The following is a 22740-nucleotide window of genomic DNA, read 5'->3' on the forward strand; positions in this document are numbered from 1 at the left end:
TTTTTTCTTTGTAACCCCAAAATTTGTTTTCAAACATAAGCCATCTAACACACTGTCTTATACAAAATAAAATTTGTTAACAGCGGCATTTTTGCAAGCAATTTTTAAACAAAAACTCAATTTGCGTGGCCACAAAGTCGTTGCCGGCCATGCCACGCCGAACTTCCGGCCGAACTACACATTATGGCGGCACTCATGGAGGCATAGAGCTCCTTCGACATTTTCGTTTTGACATTTTACTATCCGGAAGGGCCAGCGAAATGTCGGAGCGTATGCAGCGTAGAATACTGTTCCCACTTGGTGCCTGGACTTTCATTTCGAGATGGTGCATCGGAAGCAGTAACCGCTTGACAACCCGTTGATATTTCCGTTGGAATTGGCTTCCGACCAAGGCCAATGCGAAGCAGTATGTTATCGCAGTAAAAGCTCTGTCTCGGTGATGAAAATATGCTAACACCTCCGCTGAACGTTTTTTAACAGGCTAGCCTTTTCACCAGGCAACGACGTATGGTCGCAATAGTGGAGTGGCCTTTTCCCCCGCGTGCTGCAGAGCCCCCAAGCCTGTACCCCGAGGCCCCGCTCGTGTGCAGCGTAAGCGTGAAGTTCTCGGCGGCGGTGTCGCTTCCCACGGACGGCGTGTGCAAGTTCCTATTCTTCGACTCCCTCTACAAAGACAACCTCAACTCCCTCACCGCCTCCAACGCCTTCCAGGGAAACGTGCAGGAGTTCCTCCTCCGGGCTCAGAGGCACGCGAAGACCGAGTTCGGGATGTCCCTCTCGCTCGAGTGAGTTGTGGCTTGTCACTTGTCCAATCAATCAATCAATCAATCAATCAATCAATCAATCAATCAATCAATCAATCAATCAATCAATCAAGGAATCAATCAATCAATCAATCAATCAATCAATCGATCGATCGATCAATCAATCAATCAATCAATCAATCAATCGATCAATCAATCAACGAATCAATCAATCAATCAATCAACGAATCAATGAATCAATTAATCAACGAATGAATCAATCAGTCAATCAACCAATCAATCTAGCAATAAATCAATCAATCAACGAATCAATGAATGAATCAATCAGTCAATCAACCAATCAATCTAGCAATAAATCAAGCAATCAATGCATTATTAATCAATCAATCAATCAAAAATCACTCAAGCAATCAATGCATCAATCAATTCATCAATAAATGTTTATTACCGGGAAATGCATTTGGAAAGGTTCATGTGCTCAAAGCACACACCATACGGAACTTGATTGGCTCATTGATTTATAATCGCTGATTAAATAAAAAGATCCAAGAAAAGGAAAATATAAGCAACCGGGTCTACGAAACACAAATGACGAAGGGCGCTGCACGTAAGCCTCGACTGTCCCGCATGGCACACCCAAGCTCTTTTTGACGTGTTCTGCATTTTTAACGAACCCGAGGCACGAATGTAGTCACCTCAGTTTCCAAAAGCTCGCAGGAGCCAAAACTTTGGAACGTTCAGCCTATTTTGATATTGTTGTTTTCCCTTGCGCAATAGTAGACGTCTGTTATCCCCCGTTGAATCAGCACTATGGAGATAGATCCAAACCCAGTCCCTCGCCACTCGGTCCATTCTCACCCACATATCGCCATCCCTATTGCCAACCCCCGCTTGTCCACACTGCGGGGACTACGAAGACACCCCCCCCCCCCTCCGCCGCTATCTGGCACTGACCCGCCCTGCTCCCTCTCTCCCTGCCACCCCCACTCCCTCGCCTCCTGGCTGTCTGCCCTCGCCCTCGGTCGTCCAGCCCCAGTGTTCCCTGGTCGACATGGCTAGGGCCTATAAAGCGGCGCTTCCGCGGCCTAACCGTCCCTAAGCCTGGATAGAAATAAAGCGTGTTTCGCTCTCTCTCTCTCCTGGTGGCTGTGGTTTTTAATTTTTAAGCGGAAGCCTTGACCGCGATAAGAGCGCAGCAAGCAAACCCAGAAAGTAGATACAGCCAGGACGCACTCTCTGTTCTCGGCGTGTCCTGTGCGTGTATTTTTTCTGTCTATTCTACTACGAGCTTTCTCGTCGCAAAATCCGCTACAAAAAAACGCATTGTAGCCTTAAAGCCCGCAAGTGCCCGATTGTGAACGTTCAGTTAGAGCTGCCTATGAACATGTGCAAGCAACTGCGACGTACATTTGTGAACATGTGCACTAAGGCACGCCGAAATGTAGCTTCACCGCTTTAAACCACCGAGATTCCGAATATTTGAGCATGTGTCATGTTGATCAGCCTCAAAGGATAACGGCTTTACAACAATTGTTTGATTAATGCCAAGTAGAAGTGTGGAATCACGTGTTTGACGGCTCGTATGGCGTAGAAAACGCAAGACGTGCTGATTAGCAAGGCTAGAGGGGGGAGATTGGCAGAAGCTCGTGGAAATATGTACCAAGCTTCAATAATTGGATGCCGCGTGCGTGTGCAATCTTTTGTTGCTGACAAAAATACTAATTCCCCTTTCATAAGCGAAAGAAGGTTAAAATGCGGAGCTTTCTCGACATCAATTTAGCCAAATCAAAGTAGAAAATTCATGCTCCCGAAGTCCGGAATGTCACCTGCCAAAGTTATAAGTGAACTTCAACTCAGCCAAAGTACAAAGCTAACACCCGCTCAACGAAAGCAAATGAGAGGCCGGTCGACCCGAATGCGATGATGACGCGTGCTCCATCATCAGCGATTCAATTAGAATGCGAATTTGTCTTGATTGATTGATTGAGGGTTTTAACGCGCCGACGCAACGCAGGCGATGAGGCGCGCCGTAGTGGAGGGCTCCGGATTAATTTTGACCACCTGGGGATCTTTATCGTGCGCCGAAATCTCGTACACACGGGCGTTTTTGCTTTTCGCCTCCATCAGAAAAGCGGCCGCCGCGGCCGGGAATCGAACCCGCGACCTCGTGCTCAGCAGCGCAACGCCTTAGCCACTGAGCCACCGCGGTGGTTTACGCGAATTTGTCTTGCAGTGCTATACCTTGTTGTGTGTTTTGCGTAAAGACCTCCCCTTTTTAGGCGGTGCGTTCTGACTGAATTGCATTTGTGTTAACCCACTTTGTAAGGCTGGCTTTCCTGCAGTGCGTTTTGGTGCAATTACATCGTCATTGGTAAGAGATAGAAAGCTTCACTTTTTAATGCCGTATTCGAATGGAGCAATCAGATAGACGTCGGCTTTATAACGCGACTGACACAGGTTAGTTTCTGACCACGGGGACAATTTTTTATTCTTCAGGCACTTGGTTTTTATTTGAAACACCAGCATGAACTTGATTTATGTGCCTTTGTGGAGACCCATTTTGCGAACCTGGCTTTTGCGCAGTGCGTTTTGGGATCACGACATCGCACTCAGTGGGGCATTGCAAGTTCACATTTAAAAAGATTACATCGCCACTGGTTTACATCGCCTCTATCTTATCGACAGTGTGTTTCGCCAGGGAATTGCCACGTGCATGTTCTACAGTGTACAAGTATTTTAGGGAGACGAGTATTTCTAAACTGGGCCTACATAAACAACGTGCAGATTAGCTCAGATGACCTTGAATAAGCAAGAAAAGCTTGTTCTAGCATGGGTAAGTCTTGGATTCAATTAGTTATTCCTTGATTATCTGTAATTATTATAGTTAGGTATGCACTCATCGTTAAGCCCGGCATGACGGCTGTGCTTTTTGTTATGGTCCCGCTTCCGTCCTTTTGCAAGCTCAACGGCTCGCTCTTCCTCAATCTGCGACGCTGGATTGGCGCGGTTGCCATTGCGAAATCCCTCTAGTGAGGCAGGTCACAGGGGTATATCGGCGGGGTGGTTAGACGCCGCTATCCGAAGACGTCTCAAAGCCTCTCGCAACCGCGCAACGCTCAGAAAAGACGTCCCGTTCTCGTTCTCATCCACAGCCCAGCGCGCACTGACTAGGCCAGCACGGAGCAACTGTTATCCTGCCGCACAACGAGTCAGGTAGTAAGGCGGCCACCCAGCTGCGGAGAGCGCGTGCGCCTAGTCGGCGTTCGCTGCCGTGTCTAGCGCACACGGCGGAGGCGTAGCAAAGCGCACGAGTCAGGTAATGCGCTTCCAAGGCTGTGGCCCAGCTGCGGTAAAATGAAGGTGAAATTGTATCCGCCGGTGAAGCTCTACTAGAGGAGGTTAGTAAAGTTATGAATTAAAATAATCAAAGTGTCATCTCAACAGTGTGTTCAGGAGCGTAGCATCAACGTCACTGAGCCACCACTGCGGGTATAGATAATATAGCACTTTTTAAGTATTTTAAAAATCCCTAAATTAATCATCAGAAACTGCTGATAGTATACAGAAACTGTCACCAAGAACTACATTGCTGTTTGCGATATGATACGTGTGGTGTATGAATATTCTTAGCGTCGCCTAAAAGTTCGACGTGCAGTGGGTTCGGGCTAGTTTGCGGCGTGGCACGTCTGTCGGAAATCAAATGGTGGCCATTGGGCAAACGTACTAAGCGTTGGCGCCACCGGGATGGTGATCACATGCCTGTAATAAGGTTCTTTATGATGTAAAGCGGGGCCAGGGCAGATTTCACGCAAGGAAGGCGTGTGTCCAGTCACAGTGGGCTGGAAAATCTTGCCTATACTGTTACGCGAGAATGCGGGTTTTGCTTCCGCGTATGAAAATGCAGTCCAAAATTACGGTTCACGCAAAAAAATTGACTCCTGTGTTGAGCGAAACCATGGACAAAACATTCTCCGCTTGCAAAATATTAGCCGACCATTTGTTTATTCGTAACCGGTAATGTGTCTATTTGGCTACAAGCTGTTGGCAGGTGGTAAACGGCAGACGCATTTCCTGGGCCTTCTTGCACACAGTGGATGAAACAGACTGAGACATGCGAAAAAACTGCACATATGATTTTTGCAGCAAAGATGTTTATGCCTTGGTTTCTGTTCTTCAATTCACTACATTTATTTTACCCTGAACGGAAGGATTTACATGGGCTTTACATATAATGCGTGTGAGGAGTCATTCAGGCAGACGGGAAGTTTTTCTTATTTTGTATATTATTATTGAAGGGCTCCTGGTCTGACGATTCGGTTGGTATTTTTCTGGTCTGGCATGCAGTGCTCCTGGAGCGTTATTCTGGTTGGTGTCTTTCCCGTCTAGGCATGCGTACACCCCCATTGCCACTTATGCGTGCACGAGGGGGGGGGGGTGCGGGGGGCGGAAGGGGCCACGCTCTGCCAGACTTGATGCAATTACCGATGACAAACCGGTTCTGCTGGTGCAAGGTTTCAACGGGGACGTGCTATGAGCCGATGCGACCTAACTGCTGTCCTCCATGGTGAAAGCGTTTTGCTTGTGTGTTACGCATATAGTAAGATGTCTAATACGTGGCAGGGAAACGGAGAGCCCTATGTCTGTCTGTTCGAAAAATTCTCCAGTCATTTCAATGTCATTCAGCTCGTTGGATAGCGAGTGTGCCCAATCAAAAATAACAAACAAACGTGTTTTGTTTCGTGCAGTCCCTAGACTATGCCCACCTTCGCTGGTCATCCTTGCTTTCAACAAAGTGAATTTTCTTTATTTATTGCCCGTAGCGAAGTATGAACACACCGTATGGACAGTGAAGTAGCCCGCCAGAAAAGTGACTACACCTTTCAAAAAGCAATACTGGTTAAAGGGACAGAGAACCGATTATTGTCGAGTGTATGCTCTCTATCCCAAGTGAAAGGGCATCCCGTAAACCCCCCTAATGAGAACGGTATTGCTGATAATGACCTAGCACTTTTTAAAACGAAATTTTTAGATCTGTGAGCCGGATGTGTCCTCCCAATTATAAAGCTGCCAACCATGACCTACAACAGCACGGCAACATACTATTGTCTCTATGCGAGATTAAAAGCGATGTTTAAAAAGTTCTCCCCGGCTAAAACAATTGTGAATACGCAGATTTTCTTATTCCTTTATCTGGTAGTTATTTTAATTCACTAGTCTAGTTTGCACGAACGCGTCATCTGTTGGGAAGGACGATAGGAAGAATCTGGCTTCACGCTGTGGAGGTCGGCAGTTCAAATCTTCAGGGCGCGTTTCTTTTTTTAAGCTGCCGTTGGAGTATTTGGAAACTGAAATCGAATGTTTTGCCAGAGAGAAACACGCCTCACTCAGGCAGAATCGCCTAAGCTCCCACTGGGTCCTGTTTACTGAACGCTGCCATCTATTCTGGGCATGGAGGCTCAGTGAGCCACACGGAGAACTACCCAGCGGCTGCGGCTGGCGGTGTGTCTTCAAAATATTCAAAATTATGTTAAAAAATACACGCAAAATTTAAACTTATACAAATACTTGTGTCTTGCAATAAAGCGGGCCACACTGAACATTCAGCGGTAGCAACACTGGTGGTTAACGTGACGACGCCATGATAAAGGAAGCGTCGCTAAGCACGCCTTTGCTGTTACGCGTTTGGGCCCATTGCTTCACCATTCCACAGCCTGATGAGCCTTAATCACACAGCCGTTTTTCACCCCGTAACGTCCCCGTCACGTCACCGTCTTCCGTCTTGGGCGGCGGTTTCTCGGGCCAATGCAATCCAATCCAATCCAATCCAATCCAATGCCCCTCGCGAGAGAGTGTTCGCTATCAGAGAGGAGAGGGGGTGAGCGGCGGAGAGCGCAGCTGGCGCGCCGAAGAGAATGGGGAAGGGGCGGACAACGCCGACGACGACGCTGACGACGACGCCGAAGGGACAAGGCTGATTCACTCGCCTTGTACCTCCGGCGTCGTCGTCGTCGTCGGCGGCGTTGTCCGCTCCTCCCCCATTCTCCTCGGCGCGCCAGCTGCGCTCTCCGCCGCTCACCCCCTCTCCTCTCTGATAGCGAACACTCTCTCGCGAGGGGCATTCGATTGGATTGGATTCGATTGGATTGCATTGGCTTGGCTTGGCTTGGCTTGGCTTGGCTTGGATTGGATTTGGATTTGATTGGATTAAAGTGGATTGTGTTGGATTGTGTTGCCTCATAGCCGCGGCACGTTGCGTCATAGCCGCGGCAGACGCGCTGGGGCCGGCGCATGTGCAGTGCTCTCTCTTCCGCGGTTTGCTCTCCTTCGGGCGCGCTGCGCATATAACCGGTGTGCCGTTCTCCGGCGAAGCAACATCCACGCTTGGCTCCAACACCTAGAATGCACGCCGCTTTTCAAGTACGCCAACGTCGTCATCGACTGGGACCGGCTTCCGCAGTGCCCTCAACGTTATGCGCGCTATAAAACGCGGTCCCTTCGCCGCTCCGCCTATGCGTCGCATCTACCCAGGGGTTCCCGCGAGGGGAGGTGGGAGTTTTTGACATGACGGTGCCGTGAAGGAGGAGATGACAGCTGCGTGAATGAGGGCTGAAGAGATATTTTAGGGGCGAAGCTCCTTAAGGCGTGGGTCTGTCCATCCTCGACGTATGTATGTAGCCACCTCTAGTTTAGTTCTTGGATTGTTTACTAGATGGCGTGGCTACCTCTAGTTTAGTTCTTGGATTGTTTACTAGATGGCGGTACTTGTATATGATGAAAAGATGCGCTTGGATTGTTTACTAGATGGCGTGACTACCTCTAGTTTAGTTCTTGAATTGTTTACTAGATGGCGGGGAGCGTTGTAATAAAATCCGTTCGCTGTTGGCGCGCGCTCGGAGTCGCCCGATGGATAAGGCTGCAGATGTGCGAGCCCGCGAGGCAGAAGCGCTCCGTGAAGCTGCGCGACGCCGCCGCCAAGATCCTGCCGTACGGGAGCGGGAGGCCGAAGCGTGTCGTCTGGCTGCGCGCCGACGCCGCCAAGATCCCAGCGTTCGAGAACGAGAGGCCCAAGCGTCACGGCAACGGCGCGAGGACCCTGCCGTACGCGAAGCGGCACGGCTGCGGCGCGAAGAGGATCTCCAAAACGTCAGAGAACGGGAAGCGGCGAGAAAGCGCGCGTATCGGCAGGCAGACCCCGATGCAGTGAGAGCTCGTGAGGCGTCTGCAAAACGCATCAGGCGAGCTCAGCCCCAAGGTGCCGACGCGCGGTTTAAGCGAGACTTTCTAGACGTTACGTTTGGACACAGATGTAGTGGGCGAACTTTCACTGAAGAGTCACGGTTTTACCGATGATTTCCCCTCAGGAGCTTCGCCCACTCATCATCATTCACCCCGTGGATATGCTGTGAATTTTTTTGTTTTGCTTTGTACGAGCTCCTAGTGCTCTTGTAGCATTATTAGGCATGATGCCCACGCACTGCTGCGTAGCTCTTTGCAAGCGGCATCTTTACGTGCAGGGATGCCGGGCGAAACGCACGTCCGACGCGCCCCATTACCGACCCCTGTTTTAAAGACGATAGTCTTTCTTGGGCTACTTAAACCCAGAAATTTGGGTCTGTCTGCATGTCTGTATGTCTGTCCGTCTGTCTGTCTGTGACCCGATTCAGCCACCCGGCCAAAGCAAATCAATGCCTGCGCAATAGTCTTATATAGTCACAGCTAAATCTACCCGTCTATGTCCGATGGAATGTTCATACTTGTCAACATTGTTGAAGAACAAGACATTACGCAAATATGAGACAACAAATCAATACAGAAGTGATATTTGCATGTTCCTTTATAAAAAAATCAAACATGCTTGAATTTGCGAAATTAAATACTTCATCAACTGCAGAAAAAGAATTCACTCCGCCGTCGCCTGCTGTCGCCCGCGCCACTATAGCTTCTGAGGCCATTTTAAGAAATCAACCGGCAACACTTACGCAAGGTTCCACTAGGTAGGTTCCACGTTCTGCTTGCAACGCACGTGGAGTAGGGAAACGCGGTTCTATAAACGCTGAAGTAGGGCGCCTCGATTAACGCGCGTCTTCGCCGTACGGCAGCGTTCGCATCAAGTCACCCGGTTTGGAGCAGTGGAACGCGGGAAATTTAAAATGATTTAAGTAAACCTTTGGCGTCTTTACCTTGGGAGGGGCGCGACGCAAGAGGAACAACATGAGGGGTCAGCGGGAAAGCGAAGGGAGGCATTTACTTCGCAAAAGCCGATAAAGACTATCGTCTTTTGACGGCATTTGCAACGAAAGGAGCAGATACGCGGCCATTTTTTATTCGTGAATCTCGAGGGCAATGAGTCTTTTTGTACGCTATCTTGAGAGCTGCGTTTCACGTGCCGGTCGTGACTGCCACCGTTAATAACGCGCAACATTTAGACAGCAGATTTGTTTCGTCGCAGGCGAAGTCGAGCCTGCATTTGTGCTTCCCTGTGTCCGCGCTCTAGATGTTTCCACATCTGTGAATCGCAAACGCGCTCGTCTTCCTTTTTCTGACAACTTTTTATGCTACAGTGTCACGTGCGGGTCATGTCTGCCGAAGGTTTATTACGAACATTCTGGGAGGGCAGTTGTGGCTTCGAGCCTGCAGGCGTTTTCGCTCTGATTATTTTGATATTTCAACGGTAGCAGATAGAAAATACCGTCTAGGACTTTATTTGTTTGCCTTTACATTATGCGAATATTGTTCTCTCGTGGTGTTAACGGCGCAAACCGTGCAGCGACCACGCCGTACTCGAACTGAATTATAATCCTGCTTTTCTACAAATTTCGGCGTAAGTACGAACCCCCTGATGCAATGCATGATATGTGATACAGGTGGAAGATACACCACATATTTATAACTTGCATAGCTTATTTACTTGTGTCCTATCAAGTGTTTCCAACTGACATACAGACGAAGAAAAGCTGGATCGCAGCAATCAAGAGAGATGAGGGACAGCATTTTACTCTCTGCAAGGCAACGAAAGTTTGTTCGGGAAATTTCTGGCAGACAAGAGCAGTGTCTTTATGCATGCTTTTTTTTCCTTTCCGCAAATGGTTTGGAAACTTTGAACAGTGGAAGTATAGGCGCTCTGCAAAGAACGGGCCCGTCATAGTCCGTTCATAGCGGGCAGCCGCCACTACAACGGGGCAAGGGCGCATCGAATCAACACAATTAGAACTAGACGACTAAACTGGTAGGCAGGAGTAAGGCTACTCGTCTTAGAAACGAATCCTGCAGTCGTTTGCTGCGGTTCGTCATCCCAGACGACGGTATCCCACGCTGAAATTTTAGGATGCCGCAGGGCCTGCCAGTTGACTAGAGCTCATCGAATAAAAGCCTAGAATATGCTGCGCTTCAAATAAAGGAAGAGCAGCAAGAGTATTCTCCCACCAAGTTCTGGGAAAAACAACTTTATAGAAGTACGTGCCATTACTACGCCGCGGTGGACGTTAGCTGATCTGCGTTCGCTGCATCTTCGCTGTTATCGCTTTCTTTATGATGGCTGTGCACAGTGTTCCCGGAATGTCTCACTGCTCCTCCGCCAGTGCTCGGGCTATTTTGCAAATGGTCTATGAGTAAATAAACGATTCAGTAGTTACAGCAGCTCCTAGGTTTGCAGGTCACGTGTCCGGGACACATTTTGTAGGGTCAGGTTTCTACACTACGAAGCGCCACCCTGCCGATTTCATAAAGTTTGGTGCCAAATTAAAATTATTTCCGCCCGTTAGTTTATAAATTGCTTGTGGTTACCGGGCTATATAAAACGCTGGCTTTCCCGTGAGCTACAGAACAGATGCGCGAAAACAATCAGTGGTCTGTCCCTTTAACTGTTTTGAAAGCGATTATTTAGGATCCTCACTAATGCATTTTTACGCCAAAACAACTGCACAGAAGCAAAATTTCTCTGACGATGATGATGAATAGTACGTGGGTGAAGAGGAAAAAAAACGCTTCTTGTGGGTAGAATTGAAGCTGGGTCCTTCGCGTTATGAAGCCCTCGTCGATAAGATTGTCCCATTTCGCAATGGTCGAAGTGGTTTGTAAAAACATTGGCCGCGTATCTGCTCCGTTCGTTGCAAATTCCGTCAAAAGACGATAGTCTTTATCACATTTAGCCAAGTAAATGCCTCCCTTCGCTTTTTCGCTCGCATCTCATGTTGTTCCTCTTGCGTCGTGCTCCTCCCAAGGTAAAGACGACAAAGGTTTGCTTAAATCATTTTAAATTTCCCGCGTTCCACTGCACCAAACCGGTCGTCTAGATGCGAACGCTGTCGTAATGCGAAGACGCGCGTTAATCGAGGCGCCTTACTTCAACGTTTATAGAACCCCGTTTCCCTACTCCACGTGCGTTCCAAGCAGAACGTGGAACTTATCTAGTGGGACCTTGCGTAACAGTTGCCGGTTGATGTCTTAAAATGGCGCCAGAAGCTATAGTGGCGCAGGCGACATCAGGCGACGGCGGAGTGAATTCTTATTCTGCAGTTGAGGAAGTATTTTATTTCCGAAAAATCAAGCATGTTTAATTTTTTTTATAAAGGAACACTGCAAATATCACTTCTGTACTGATTTGGTGTCATATATTTGCGTAATGTCTTGTTCTTCTTCAACAATGTTGACAAGTATGAACATTACACCGGACATAGACGGGTACATTTAGCTGTGACTATATAAGACTATTGCGCAGGCATTGTTTTGCTTTGGCCGGGTGGCTGAATCGAGTCACATACAGACAGATGGACAGACAGACAGACAGACCAAAATTTCTAGGTTTAAGTAGCCCAAGAAACACTATCGTCTTTAAAATCAGAATACAACAAAAGGATACGTCACGGGAAGAATGGCGTTGCGCTTCGTGCCGTACGGCTGTTAGCTAATAGCACTACTGCATCGCATTCACCCCTCGCAATTCCCCTCGCCAAATTGTCCACTCTGTGGGGGGCGAGCCACACTGGTCCACTCTATGTGGGCCTGCCCTCAAGATCCCTTTCCCTCCATAGTTAGTGACGAGCAGTGGGAGGGAGCGCTGGGCAGCTCGGACCCAGAGGTCCAGATACTTCTGGTCACCCGCGCTGACAACGTCGCCGCCGGCCTCAAACCGATGGCCACACCGCTCCCGTGAACCCGGTTAATGCTCAATAAAGTGATTTCTCTCTCTCTCTACGAGGCATTAGGCCTCACCTCACATTTTGAGGTTGGGGATATTAGGCCTAATGTCACATCATGGGGTTTAACATCTTAAACCGGCACCCACACATTAAAAGAATTGCTCACTGAACGCCAATCAGCAGGTGCCGATTCGCGCTGTACACCCCAAAACCAAACGTTAGGCCGACGGAGTAAACGCCCGAGAGTTGCCTTGGGTATTCTAGAAAAGTGGTACTTACCTGCAGAGTAGCAGTCACTCCTAGGATAGGATTGAGCAACCAAAGGATCCACCACGAGGAAGCTTCGCGTTCAACCGTCGTCGTCGTGAGACGGAGGAGTGCAAGCTTTAATGTTTTCACTTGTTCCTGCGGTCCACAAAAAATTAGCAGTGGATTATCTCGGCTATGCCAGGATATACGTACCGTGAGCTAAGGTTCAGCTGGTTATTCTTAGGTTTACTGGTTGTCTAGGATTAGCTGATTATCATGCTTACCTCTGCTAAAACGATTTCCAGTCCAATCCAATTCAATCCAATGCAATACAATGCAATGCAATCCAGTCCGGTTCAGTCCAGTCCGGTCCAGTCACTGCTTTTCGTCCATGCGCAGCACGGCTATGGTGGCTAGCCACCCCAGCGCGGCTCTCCAGGAGCAGCGCGAAAAGGCTATCAAGCGGTTCCGGCGCATTGTCTGACTTGGCTACTGCGCAACCGAGGCGCACAGCTGGGCACGCGCCTGCTCCAGTGAGTCTGCCGCGGCTATGACGTCACTCTTCTGGAATGCGCAGACCGGCGATCTGCATACCCAATTCTCCATACACCCGTATACTCCAATGGGATTTCCAATCCAATCCGATTCAATCCAACTTAATGTAATTCAATCCAATCCAATTCTGTTCAATTCAAGTCAATCCAATCCAATGCAATGCTCCTCGCGCTTCACAGCACGACCCTTCAAGGTCCACGCCGAACTGCTCAACCTCGGAGAGTGTAGCTTACGCTACAAAACATTTTTTGTTTTGATCTACAAACATCTTGGTCGCTTTTCTGATGGAGGCGAAAAGCAAAAACGCCCGTGTGTACGAGATTTCGGCGCACGATAAAGATCCCCAGGTGGTCAAAATTAATCCGGAGCCCTCCACTACGGCGGGACTCATCGCCTGCGTTGCGTCGGCTCGTTAAACCCCACAATCAATCAATCAATCAACATCTTGGTTTCTGTGGTACCCACATATCGACCCGTACCAAGCGACCATTTAGGCTGTTTCGTTTGTGCGGTCTTTGAAGATGCTTGAGGTGATTTTTACAGCACCGAAAATACACTCTGCCCGGCGAAACACTGGGCTGAGACGCTGGAAAGATAATCTAGCATGAACCAAGATTAACGTTCCGGCCAACCTTCATTCTGCAGCCATGTTTGCTGTTTATACACTGTTTCTAAAATACCTTTTCAACTTTTAGCCCCAATTCTTAGCACAGATGCCGTTCAGCATCTCACCCGCAAAATGCACTGCGTGTTTGACTGTATTTCTGACATGTTATAGAACAGCTTCTGGGGGCCGTATACTTCCCTTATATTTGAATGCTGAGTTTGCTGAATTTCGAAGTATTTTGCAAATGGTTAGTTATTTGTGTTTGTGTTGTATCCTCTGACAAAAAATGTAACCTTTTCTTGAAAAATTTGCGTAAAAGCATGTACTCACGTGCTCTTACCGAAACCTAAAGCGATTGCCTAAATACCTTTATTACCCAAGATGAGTACCGCTATTTTTAAAGCTGCATTTTGTATCGTCTGCGTAAGTAGTTTTTGCTGATTTATTTGAAGCATGGCAACACTTTTCGGTTAAGTGTTGTGCATAATGCACTAGCCATACATTTCTGGCCTATAACGACGTCCTGCGTCCGGTTTCTAATGTTGGGATCTACTGTTGTATTCCTACACTATGTCACACATACTGTCGTAGTTTGGAAACTAACTTTTAACGTTTAGATTCAATTCTGAAACGTTGATATCCAGAAACACTTCCCAGTACAAAAATTCTCACATTCCACTTCTTAAAAGAACGGAATGCTGCAGCGGCGGGAATGAGACATCGCCGAGTCCACTGCCTTACATGTTGTTTTTCCCGTCTCTCCAGGTTCGCCAACGTTCACAAACAAAGCAAGACACCCCCTTTCAGAAACGGTTTGGATTATCTTTGGGGTCAAGGAATAAGGCACTACGGCATCCTTAACCTCTACGAGAGCTACGCCACACACAAGTACATACGAAGCGGTGGAGCCGTTAAGGTACTCAAGGTAATACGGCATTAAAGAAAACGTAGTTGTCGTCTTACTAATTCTTTTCGTTCAAGGTTAAGCACTCTCCCTTTTCGGTTAAAAAAAAGGCTGTCTTGTGTACTAGTGCTGCCGGCACAGCTTCGTGGTTTTATTGCCCCCTTTTTCACATGACGGCAGGTCGCGATTCAAAGCTTCGAAATTTGGCCTCGAATTTCCAGGGCTACCTGGTCCGGTTCAAGATATCTCCACATATCACTGTTCTAAGGCTACACAGTGAGTGCAGCCAGGGTGTAGGCAGAAAGTGTATAGAATAGGTAAAGTATAGGCAGTGACAGCACCACACCGGCGCTCTCTGAAACAACATAGACGACCTGCATTACGAATAAATATAGGCGACACCAGAACAATGATTGCGGGCGGCCATATTCAGTTGTTGGGAAGTGGTTCCAGACAATCACATTTCACTGGGGCACTCGGTCGCATTTTCGAGCGAACGAAGCGCGTCCGCGGCACAAATATTCACGCTTGGATCATAGGCCACTGCTCTGTCCATGGTCTCCGCGTGGTAACACATTATCAGTAACAATAGACTGAAAGGGATGCCAAGAGCTATTTTTCGAAATGACCTTGAGATGAATCACTTCTTTTGTTACCGGATGTCACAGCGAAAAGGACTATATGCAACCTCCTTTAGTTTTCTATACGTGCACAATGGTCCTGGAGATGGGCAATATTGACAATGCCACCACAACTTTTTGAACAGCGTGTGAAAACCATGAATGTGTTTTTTTCTTGCTTCACAAGTAGCGTGAGCCGGTGGCGACTTTTCACTTTCTTGTCCCTACCACGACATAGAGGGAAGGTGTTCTACGCGTAATGATGAAAAGACTGCATAGTGACCCCGTTTCCTGGTGTGTAAACAGCGTTCAGGTCATCTCTAATATCTCAGCTTCTCCAAATACGTTTATACAACCATATCTAAAGCAACGCTACCACTCTCGAACAAGTTTTCTATACAGAACGTTTTTCTGAACCATGCCATTTTCTACCCAGCTCATGGGCGAATTGCTTCCCCTCACCGACCCGCACCACAGACAGTGCCCTACCAGCAAGAAGACGACACATGTTGCCGAAGTAGTTGAGCGGGAAGGGTGTTGAAGCACTTGCGAATGCTATAAAGGTTAACAACGTAAAGGCACGAGCTGGTTGGGGCTGCGGTGCGCTTAAAGGGGCACTGACACAACAATTTTGCATCTTGGTTTTTTTTTTTTTGTTGCGATAAGTCGCTAGTGACCTATTTATCACCTGTAGAAACCTCATTTGCTTCAGCGTGCGACGGTTGTTTAATCAGAGGCATTTTCAATGCGGCCAGTCACAGTTTCGGTTTCACCGGGTGCCGCAAACCGGTGGATTTTATGTGAACAAAGCTGACCACGTGACCGTCGGAGGGATATCAGAGAGCAGAGCTGCCGTAGCACTGTCGAATCCGCATCGCCGGCAGTTTCTGCGAACACCCCCACGAACTGATCTCGTGAGCAGATTAATTAAAAAGCGACCGTGGACGTGACGCAGGCGCCGCGAGTGCAAATGCTACCGCGGCTAAAGAACGACGCGCGACGCTCGAGACAGTTGGTGGCAAGACGCGCGCTGGGAGCAGCCGGTCGATCTGCCTACAGGTCCGCCTACAGGTGTGTTCAGCTTAGCACTGCGGCGGATATTCGGTTGCCGCTCTCGTAAGCTGTGCAGATGACAATTTGTAATGCCACCAGCCATCGCATCATTAACTCATCTCTCATAAGCTGCCACTTGGGTGCAATTTCGTGCAGCGGTAACAAGCTATCACTCGATCTACCGGCGCCGGCCTGGGCCACTTCGCGGCCGTGGATGCAGCCTGCACAGCGACCGTGCGACTCGCTCAGTGGGCTTTTTGTGTCTCCGGCGCGTTTTCGCGTCCAATGTAAATAACAAGTAATAGAAACAGAGTGTCTGGAATCGCTGTAGAACTTTGGTCGCGGCCAGCTGCCCGATGAGCTGACGAAATCACAGCGCCTCCGCCGCCAACGAGCGGGTCGTTCGTTCTCGAGAGAAGAAGCTCCGCCCTCCGGCCCTCCGATTGGAGCGGCGAGCCGGGCGAGCCGGCGAAAAACGCCGGCATTGCGGAAGCGGCAAACACAAACTCGTGATGCGTTTGGATGTTCTTTATTTACAAATTATCCGCGGGTGTCGATTGCGCGTGGTCCTCTGCTGGCTCCTCGGATGCGTTTCGCACACATTAAAATTGACTTTAAATATGTTCTAGGCTATATTCGCCGCTGATATTTTGCAGATGATGTATATGTGTTCACACCAATCTACCTCCCAAGTTATATTGCTTTCAAAATTTTGTGTCAGTGCCCCTTTAAGAGTAACCTATCAAGCCGGGAAGGTGGGCGAGGAAATATATATTTATATATATTTTGGACCCTCTATTTTCTCATACTAACGCTTTATGTATGTGTGGCCACAGGAAATTGTTCAGCACCTCAGGAAAAAGGACGCTGGCGCGTCAACGCCACAGACAGCACTCGGACTGGCGCCTATCGACGCGGTGGAGTCCCGGAAGATTGCGAGACTTGTCGCGTGAGTGCTCTCTTCTTTTATGAACAATTTTCTGGCGACGAAAAAATTGACCTGCGCATGTGATGGGGTCCCATCACTACAACCGCATCGGCGTTAAAAAAAGATCGTGCACTTTCAATGAAATGCTGCAAAGTATTCGCATCATGCCTCCTGCAGTGTCACCACCACCGTGCCTCTATTTGGTTCTCTCTAGCCCTCTGGGAAATGCCTCGGCAAGTTGTTTGAGACGTTCCTGATGACAATGTGTGTTTGAAGAGTCCGACACTAGGACGATCTGATCAGACATAATCGCCACCGCACTAGGTATTGCCAAATGAGTTGGTTATATGGAAAGAAACTGGGGGTGAATTAGGCAGCATAAAATGTTATCCGCGCGCCTTTGGAACGTGCTCGGCTGGCCCACCTGCACATGTTTATGCTTACCATCCGTCGTGGTGGTGAACATAAACATGGTTAGTTGGGCCAGTCGACTCCACCGAGCCCTTCCAAATTGCCGCCATCGGGCATACGCCTCCCCTTTGGCAGAACTCGTGCCCCGTGCAAATTTTTCTGAGACGGATGCACATGATAAGGCGGAATGGGGTGCGTCGGTCGCCGCAGCGCCAACACATCGTGCTCACGTGCAAAACGCCATAGAGTCGAATCCACTTATATCGATACCGTTTATAACAATATATCGGATATAACGATGAACAGCTATGGCACCGTCAACTTTTGTATTCTTTCTATGGTAAAATAAACCGCTTATTACAATGCTGCAGCGCCACGATATCACATATAACGATTGAATCCGGTTATATTGTGCACAAAAAAGTGCAACAGTGAGTACTCTAATGACGCGGTTGGGCAGCCTATTCAGGTATTGTCTTCGTAGGAGGCCCAATGCATCACACAGCCACTCGGGGACTTTGTTTCCGCCAAGGGCACTTACCTCAGCTAGGTTAGGTACCTAAAAATGCTTTTGGGAAAGATTTGCTCGGCAAACAAAGGTGGCTGACTGTGGCTTCTTTTCCGCAAATTAGCAGTAGTACGACCTTGCTGGCATGCGAATAAAATTCTTTGTGCTCGGTTCCATCTTTTTATTTTGCAACCCGCTTATAACAATTATTGGTTATAGCGATCGGATTTTCTTGGCACTGGATATTTTTATGAGTGGACTAGACTGCATTAGGTTCCCGTTCCGGGACCACCAATCTGGCCTAACCAGTTCCTCAAAGCCGGGGGTTGCAACTTGAAACTGCGGAAAAAAAATGTGGTTGATTCCTCTGTCACGGGAATTAGTAAAACACGAAAGTGAAATATGCAGCGAAATCTGCAGATGAGCATGATTTGCCCGTCGGCGGCTGTCTTGTGGGTGTGCTTAGCGAGCGACGTTCTGCTAGCGGGTTGCTTCGGCAAAGGTGTACTGGCGTCAGTGAAATGTTGGGGTATCGCGGCATAAAACCCTTTGGTGTTAAAATATAAAACCCGAAAACGAACAATCCTAAGTATAACGTACTCTACAGTACTAAATGTGGCTTCCCCGCAAGAAGATTCTGTGTGCAGGGGGCACCCTTTACAGGCCGCTTGCTTCTTTGTACTGACGTCACTTCCGTGACGGAAATGACATCCGCGATATCTTCGTGTATCCGGGAATAAAACACTTTCGTGTTGAAAACCCTCGCTCGATCGCAAGGCACTCCGCCCAACCTAACGTGTCGTGTCATGCAGTGGTCATCTGAGCGCATCGCTCCGAAACTTCAACTGTACTTATACATTTACTTATTTACAGTTTCCCGCAGCGCCAAGAGAGTAATAAAGCAGGAGAAAAACACTGAACCATTCACAATGCACGCATATGGCAGCCTAACAACGCATAAATAATACCCTTACCCAAGCACATACGCACACAGACAAAATTAACACAATTGCCAGGTGCAAGACAAATTTCCTAAAAAGCGTGTTCCAGGCACAGTCGAACACACCGATAAGTGCCTATTGCGCTCCACATGAAACGGTGGTTTGAAGTATTTCGCATGCCTTCCACGCCTTACTGCAGAGTGACCCCGTGCGTGGCCATCGCTTCTTTTTGTAAAATTATGGGGTCTTTCGGATACACACGCACGCACACGTGCGCGCGCACACACGCACACACACACACACACACGCACGCACACGCACACACACACGCACACGCAAACCGAAAAAGGTTGCTTTACTAATTGCATAAAACCACAGAATGGCTTCAGCTACTGTAAACATGGAGGAAATGCTTTTACGCGAAAGATATAGGCACATCAGAACAACCTGACCTATTGAATCGCCTACGAAACGTAGGCTACAGGTGGGGTTGGAAAAAATAATGAGAAAAGTGAAACTTCAGCGATCGACCCTTTATTCCTATCACTGCAGCGTACGAAGACTCCTACTGTCCGCAAAGGTACAAACTATAAGAACAAAAATACGAAATGTCACGACGCACAGGAATTTTTGCAGCTGAAGAAACGTCATGTTCAACTGTTGTTTGCTACCGACGCGAAAAAGTTCTGGTATGGGCAATAAAAACAAGACAAATATCCGTCAAAAATGCTCGAGTTTGCATAATTTCACTTGCTGTACGCCGATGGTATACTGAAAGCTAACTGCTGCGCCAGAACAGGCAATGCAGGCACCGGCCCACATACACACGCGCCTGCGAATGGACACAAGAAGTAGAACATTCGCGCTCACAGCGACAGTGATAAGACTGCGCGTTGATTGATACCTAGCCTTCCCGAGTGGCACTGTACTGTAGAAAGACATTGACCAGGGCTGGTTGGTTGTGACTGGCCATTTCAAAAAACAGCGCCAAGGAGACAGGACGCAAGGAGTAGGAACGACTGCAGAACGCTGACCCTTGTGTCCGGTATTTTTCGCGCTGTTTTTTAAAATGATTGGTACTGCAGTGATGGACACTGCATTGGCGTCCGAGTAGTTCCATTCCTTCAAGCGAGGCACGACAAGGGTACTGCGAAATAGGCCGAAATTCTGACGCACCACGTACTTGCGCCGACTAGCTACAGACATGCTCAGCGTCGCCAACCGAATCTGTGAGAACGTTTGTTTCTCCCCCATTCAAGCTCTCGCTAGAGAAACTCACCCTTTTTCGTTGTTTTAGACTGTGCTTCCTTTTTTCGCCTTTCGTTACACTGCAAATATACGGCATGACCTTCCCTTTTATCCAGAATTCCGTGCCTACGCGGCGCCCGCCTCACACGTCTCACAATCACCACATGCTCACACTTTCTTGGCCCAGAATTTTCCTCCACTTCGCTTCAGCGCGCCTATTTTTTGTGCTGCGCCCGGCAATGCGGAAACTCAAGCTTAAACCGATCCGCTGCTAAAAAAAACCTGTTTTTAAAGCGAAGCTTTAGTGATCTCACTGATGGCGGCTGCAACGCGAAAGTGGGTGGAGTGAAAGACGCAAACCCGGGGTTCTCGCGTTACTAAGCAGGCTCCATGTACTATTGCTCCACTTCGACATGGTTAAATTGGTTTGGATTTGAAGCGGTGTGCACGGACGTCTAAATTAGAAAAAATTCCGCACCCCACCGTGTAAAGACGACGATGATCCGTCACGATAAATCTTCGCTTCCAACCATAGTCGTCGTGAGACGGAGAGGTGCCTGATTTTCATCGATGCATTTGCAACCAGTGCTCACATAACTCCGAAAGAAGTTTTCCCGGAAAAGTAGATTGGGGTGGAGCTGTCGCGTAGGTGCGCTTCATTTCGTTCTACTAAGCTACGTGGCACGTCGAGAAGTTGCGCGGTGGAGGTGTCGGGTACAGCAAATTTCGAGAACTTTGCTGCCTTTTATTTCCCTTCTTTTCGCAGGAAGGCGCAGCTACCCAGCCTCCTTATTTCACTTGGCCACATATCTTACGCGGACAACGACAGGCCAAACTGTCGCATTCTGCCACCCACAGTCTTCTCCTTTCCGGAGAACGCCAAAGAATACGGCCACACTCTGGTAAGTCCATCACAGCACTTTATTGTCGAGGGTGGTTTGGCGGCTCCGCTAGGCAGAAACCACGTTCTCTCGGTAGTTTAACTATTGTTTGAGAAAGATATGCGGCATGCCAGCCAAAACGTACACCGTCACTCGATGGACAACGAGTGCGAGAAGGACCGATATTGATACAGCTTGTGTAGACACTGGATGTGAAGAGTGGAGAACCGGTAGCGGTAGTGGTTGCTACACTTGCAGTTGCACGGCAGATATAAGGGGAAGGGATGCACCGACCAGACATGCAGTTTGTCGACACTCCCCGTCTCTAGTTGTATGCGTTGTATAAAGGAGTTCGAAACAAGTGCAGGGTAGAGCAAGCGGGAAACAGATGAAATAGAAATCACAGTATCGAAATTCCGATGCCGTTAGACAACAAAAGCAAGACAAACAGCCAATTATGTCGTCTGCTAAAGCGAGCAGATGGGATCATCGACACAACTATCCCAAACACTTATTAGAGCGGACAGTTTGGCAAGATTGCATTGGAATAACATGGATATTTTCTCGCGCACAAAATAGTGAACCCGTGAGAGGAATGCTGACGCTACAGCCGAAGGACACTACCTGAATATTACAAATCAAATCATCTAACCGCAGTGCCCGTAACCCAAAAGAATGCGCGTTCCTGCACAGTTTATATTATTATGCGCAACTAATGTTAAGGCAATCGAATTCCTTTTTTGAACGGTGCAGTGAAGGGTTGATGGCACATCTGGCAGCTTCTGTGGTCAGTTGGCACGCTTCGAATATTTTTTTATCTCTGGGGTTTTACGGTTGTGTGTTTTGCTTTGTAATATATAGTTGATTATTTACGCCTGTCCCGTCCGCATTTTTAGCTAATGGTTTTGTCTTATTTAGGCTCGGACATATGCATAAGTTAATGAAAAGATCATTTGCAGGCAGGGTGAGTGGCGTAGCAGACACGCTTTGTGGCGCGCTTCTAAAGCCCTCGCCAACCGTGCTCATCGGGCTGAGTTTTATGTTCGGTGAGAGAGAAAAAAATAAGTGCTGACGCATTGTAAAGATACAAAAATTTATACCTAGTAGATTTGAGTATCTTGAAGAATTACCCCCGCCACAGGCTCCAAGTCGAATTTTTTTACTGAATCTCGAACATCTAGGCGCGCTTTGATTATAAAGTTTATTTCAGTATGGAGTTCAACGCGCTGAAGCTACGTGGCGCAGTAGGGGAGGGCTATGGATTATTTTCAACCTTCTTTCTATATTTAACGTGCAACTAAATCTTGATTCGTTGGCGTTTTCGCTTGTCGCATCAAAATAGCATACACCGCAGGCGGGAATCAACCCCGCGTCGTTGGGTCACCAGCACATCGCCTTAGAAACTGATCCACAATGCCGGTGTTTTAATACAACGTTTACTTATCGGAAGTGTCGTGAAAATGCTGATCTGAACACAAAATTTGAAGATACTTGAGGGTCATATTTGTGAAAATAATAAAAGGGAATGGTGTAGCAGCACTTGAATATGTATGGCGATTTATTTAAACTTCGGTTTTCTGGCTTATAATTGTTGTACACAAAAATACAAAAGTAAAACTTTTGTGCACTTCGAAAAAACAACTTGAAAAAAGCACGCTACGCATATGTCGAGCGCCTTTGTTACTCCACACAAGAGTATTCTAAAGAAGTAAGACATGGTTTTCAAAATAATTAGGCTCAATTTTGCTCTTAATAATATAGTTGTTACTTTATATTTGTTGCGGGCCTGTTGCAGCAGCCCTAGAACAAGAATTTCTCTTTCGATGTCCATGTAATGCCGGATCGAGATAGAGGAAAAGTCAACATTTATTTCCCGCTCATGTATTCAGCAGCGCAGGAACGTATCTTGCCCGAGTTGGGAACGTTGGTGTTC

At 47.9% G+C, this 22740-nt stretch overlaps 1 protein-coding gene across 1 annotated transcript in view; it reads left to right on the forward strand.

The window, feature by feature from the left end:
* Nucleotides 1-507: 507 nt before the first annotated feature.
* LOC144160614 (uncharacterized) overlaps nucleotides 508-22740 on the forward strand; it is a 30788-nt gene continuing 8555 nt past the window's right edge. Inside the window, exons 1-4 of the mRNA XM_077691851.1 lie at nucleotides 508-785; nucleotides 14079-14238; nucleotides 16727-16839; nucleotides 20693-20828. Coding sequence (XP_077547977.1) covers nucleotides 508-785; nucleotides 14079-14238; nucleotides 16727-16839; nucleotides 20693-20828 — 687 coding nt within the window. The remainder of the gene's footprint in view (nucleotides 786-14078; nucleotides 14239-16726; nucleotides 16840-20692; nucleotides 20829-22740) is intronic.

This window comes from Haemaphysalis longicornis, unplaced genomic scaffold, assembly GCF_048455015.1.
Source record: "Haemaphysalis longicornis isolate Haplotype H1 unplaced genomic scaffold, Haemaphysalis longicornis Haplotype H1 scaffold_11, whole genome shotgun sequence".
Classification (NCBI taxonomy): Eukaryota; Metazoa; Arthropoda; class Arachnida; order Ixodida; family Ixodidae; genus Haemaphysalis; species Haemaphysalis longicornis.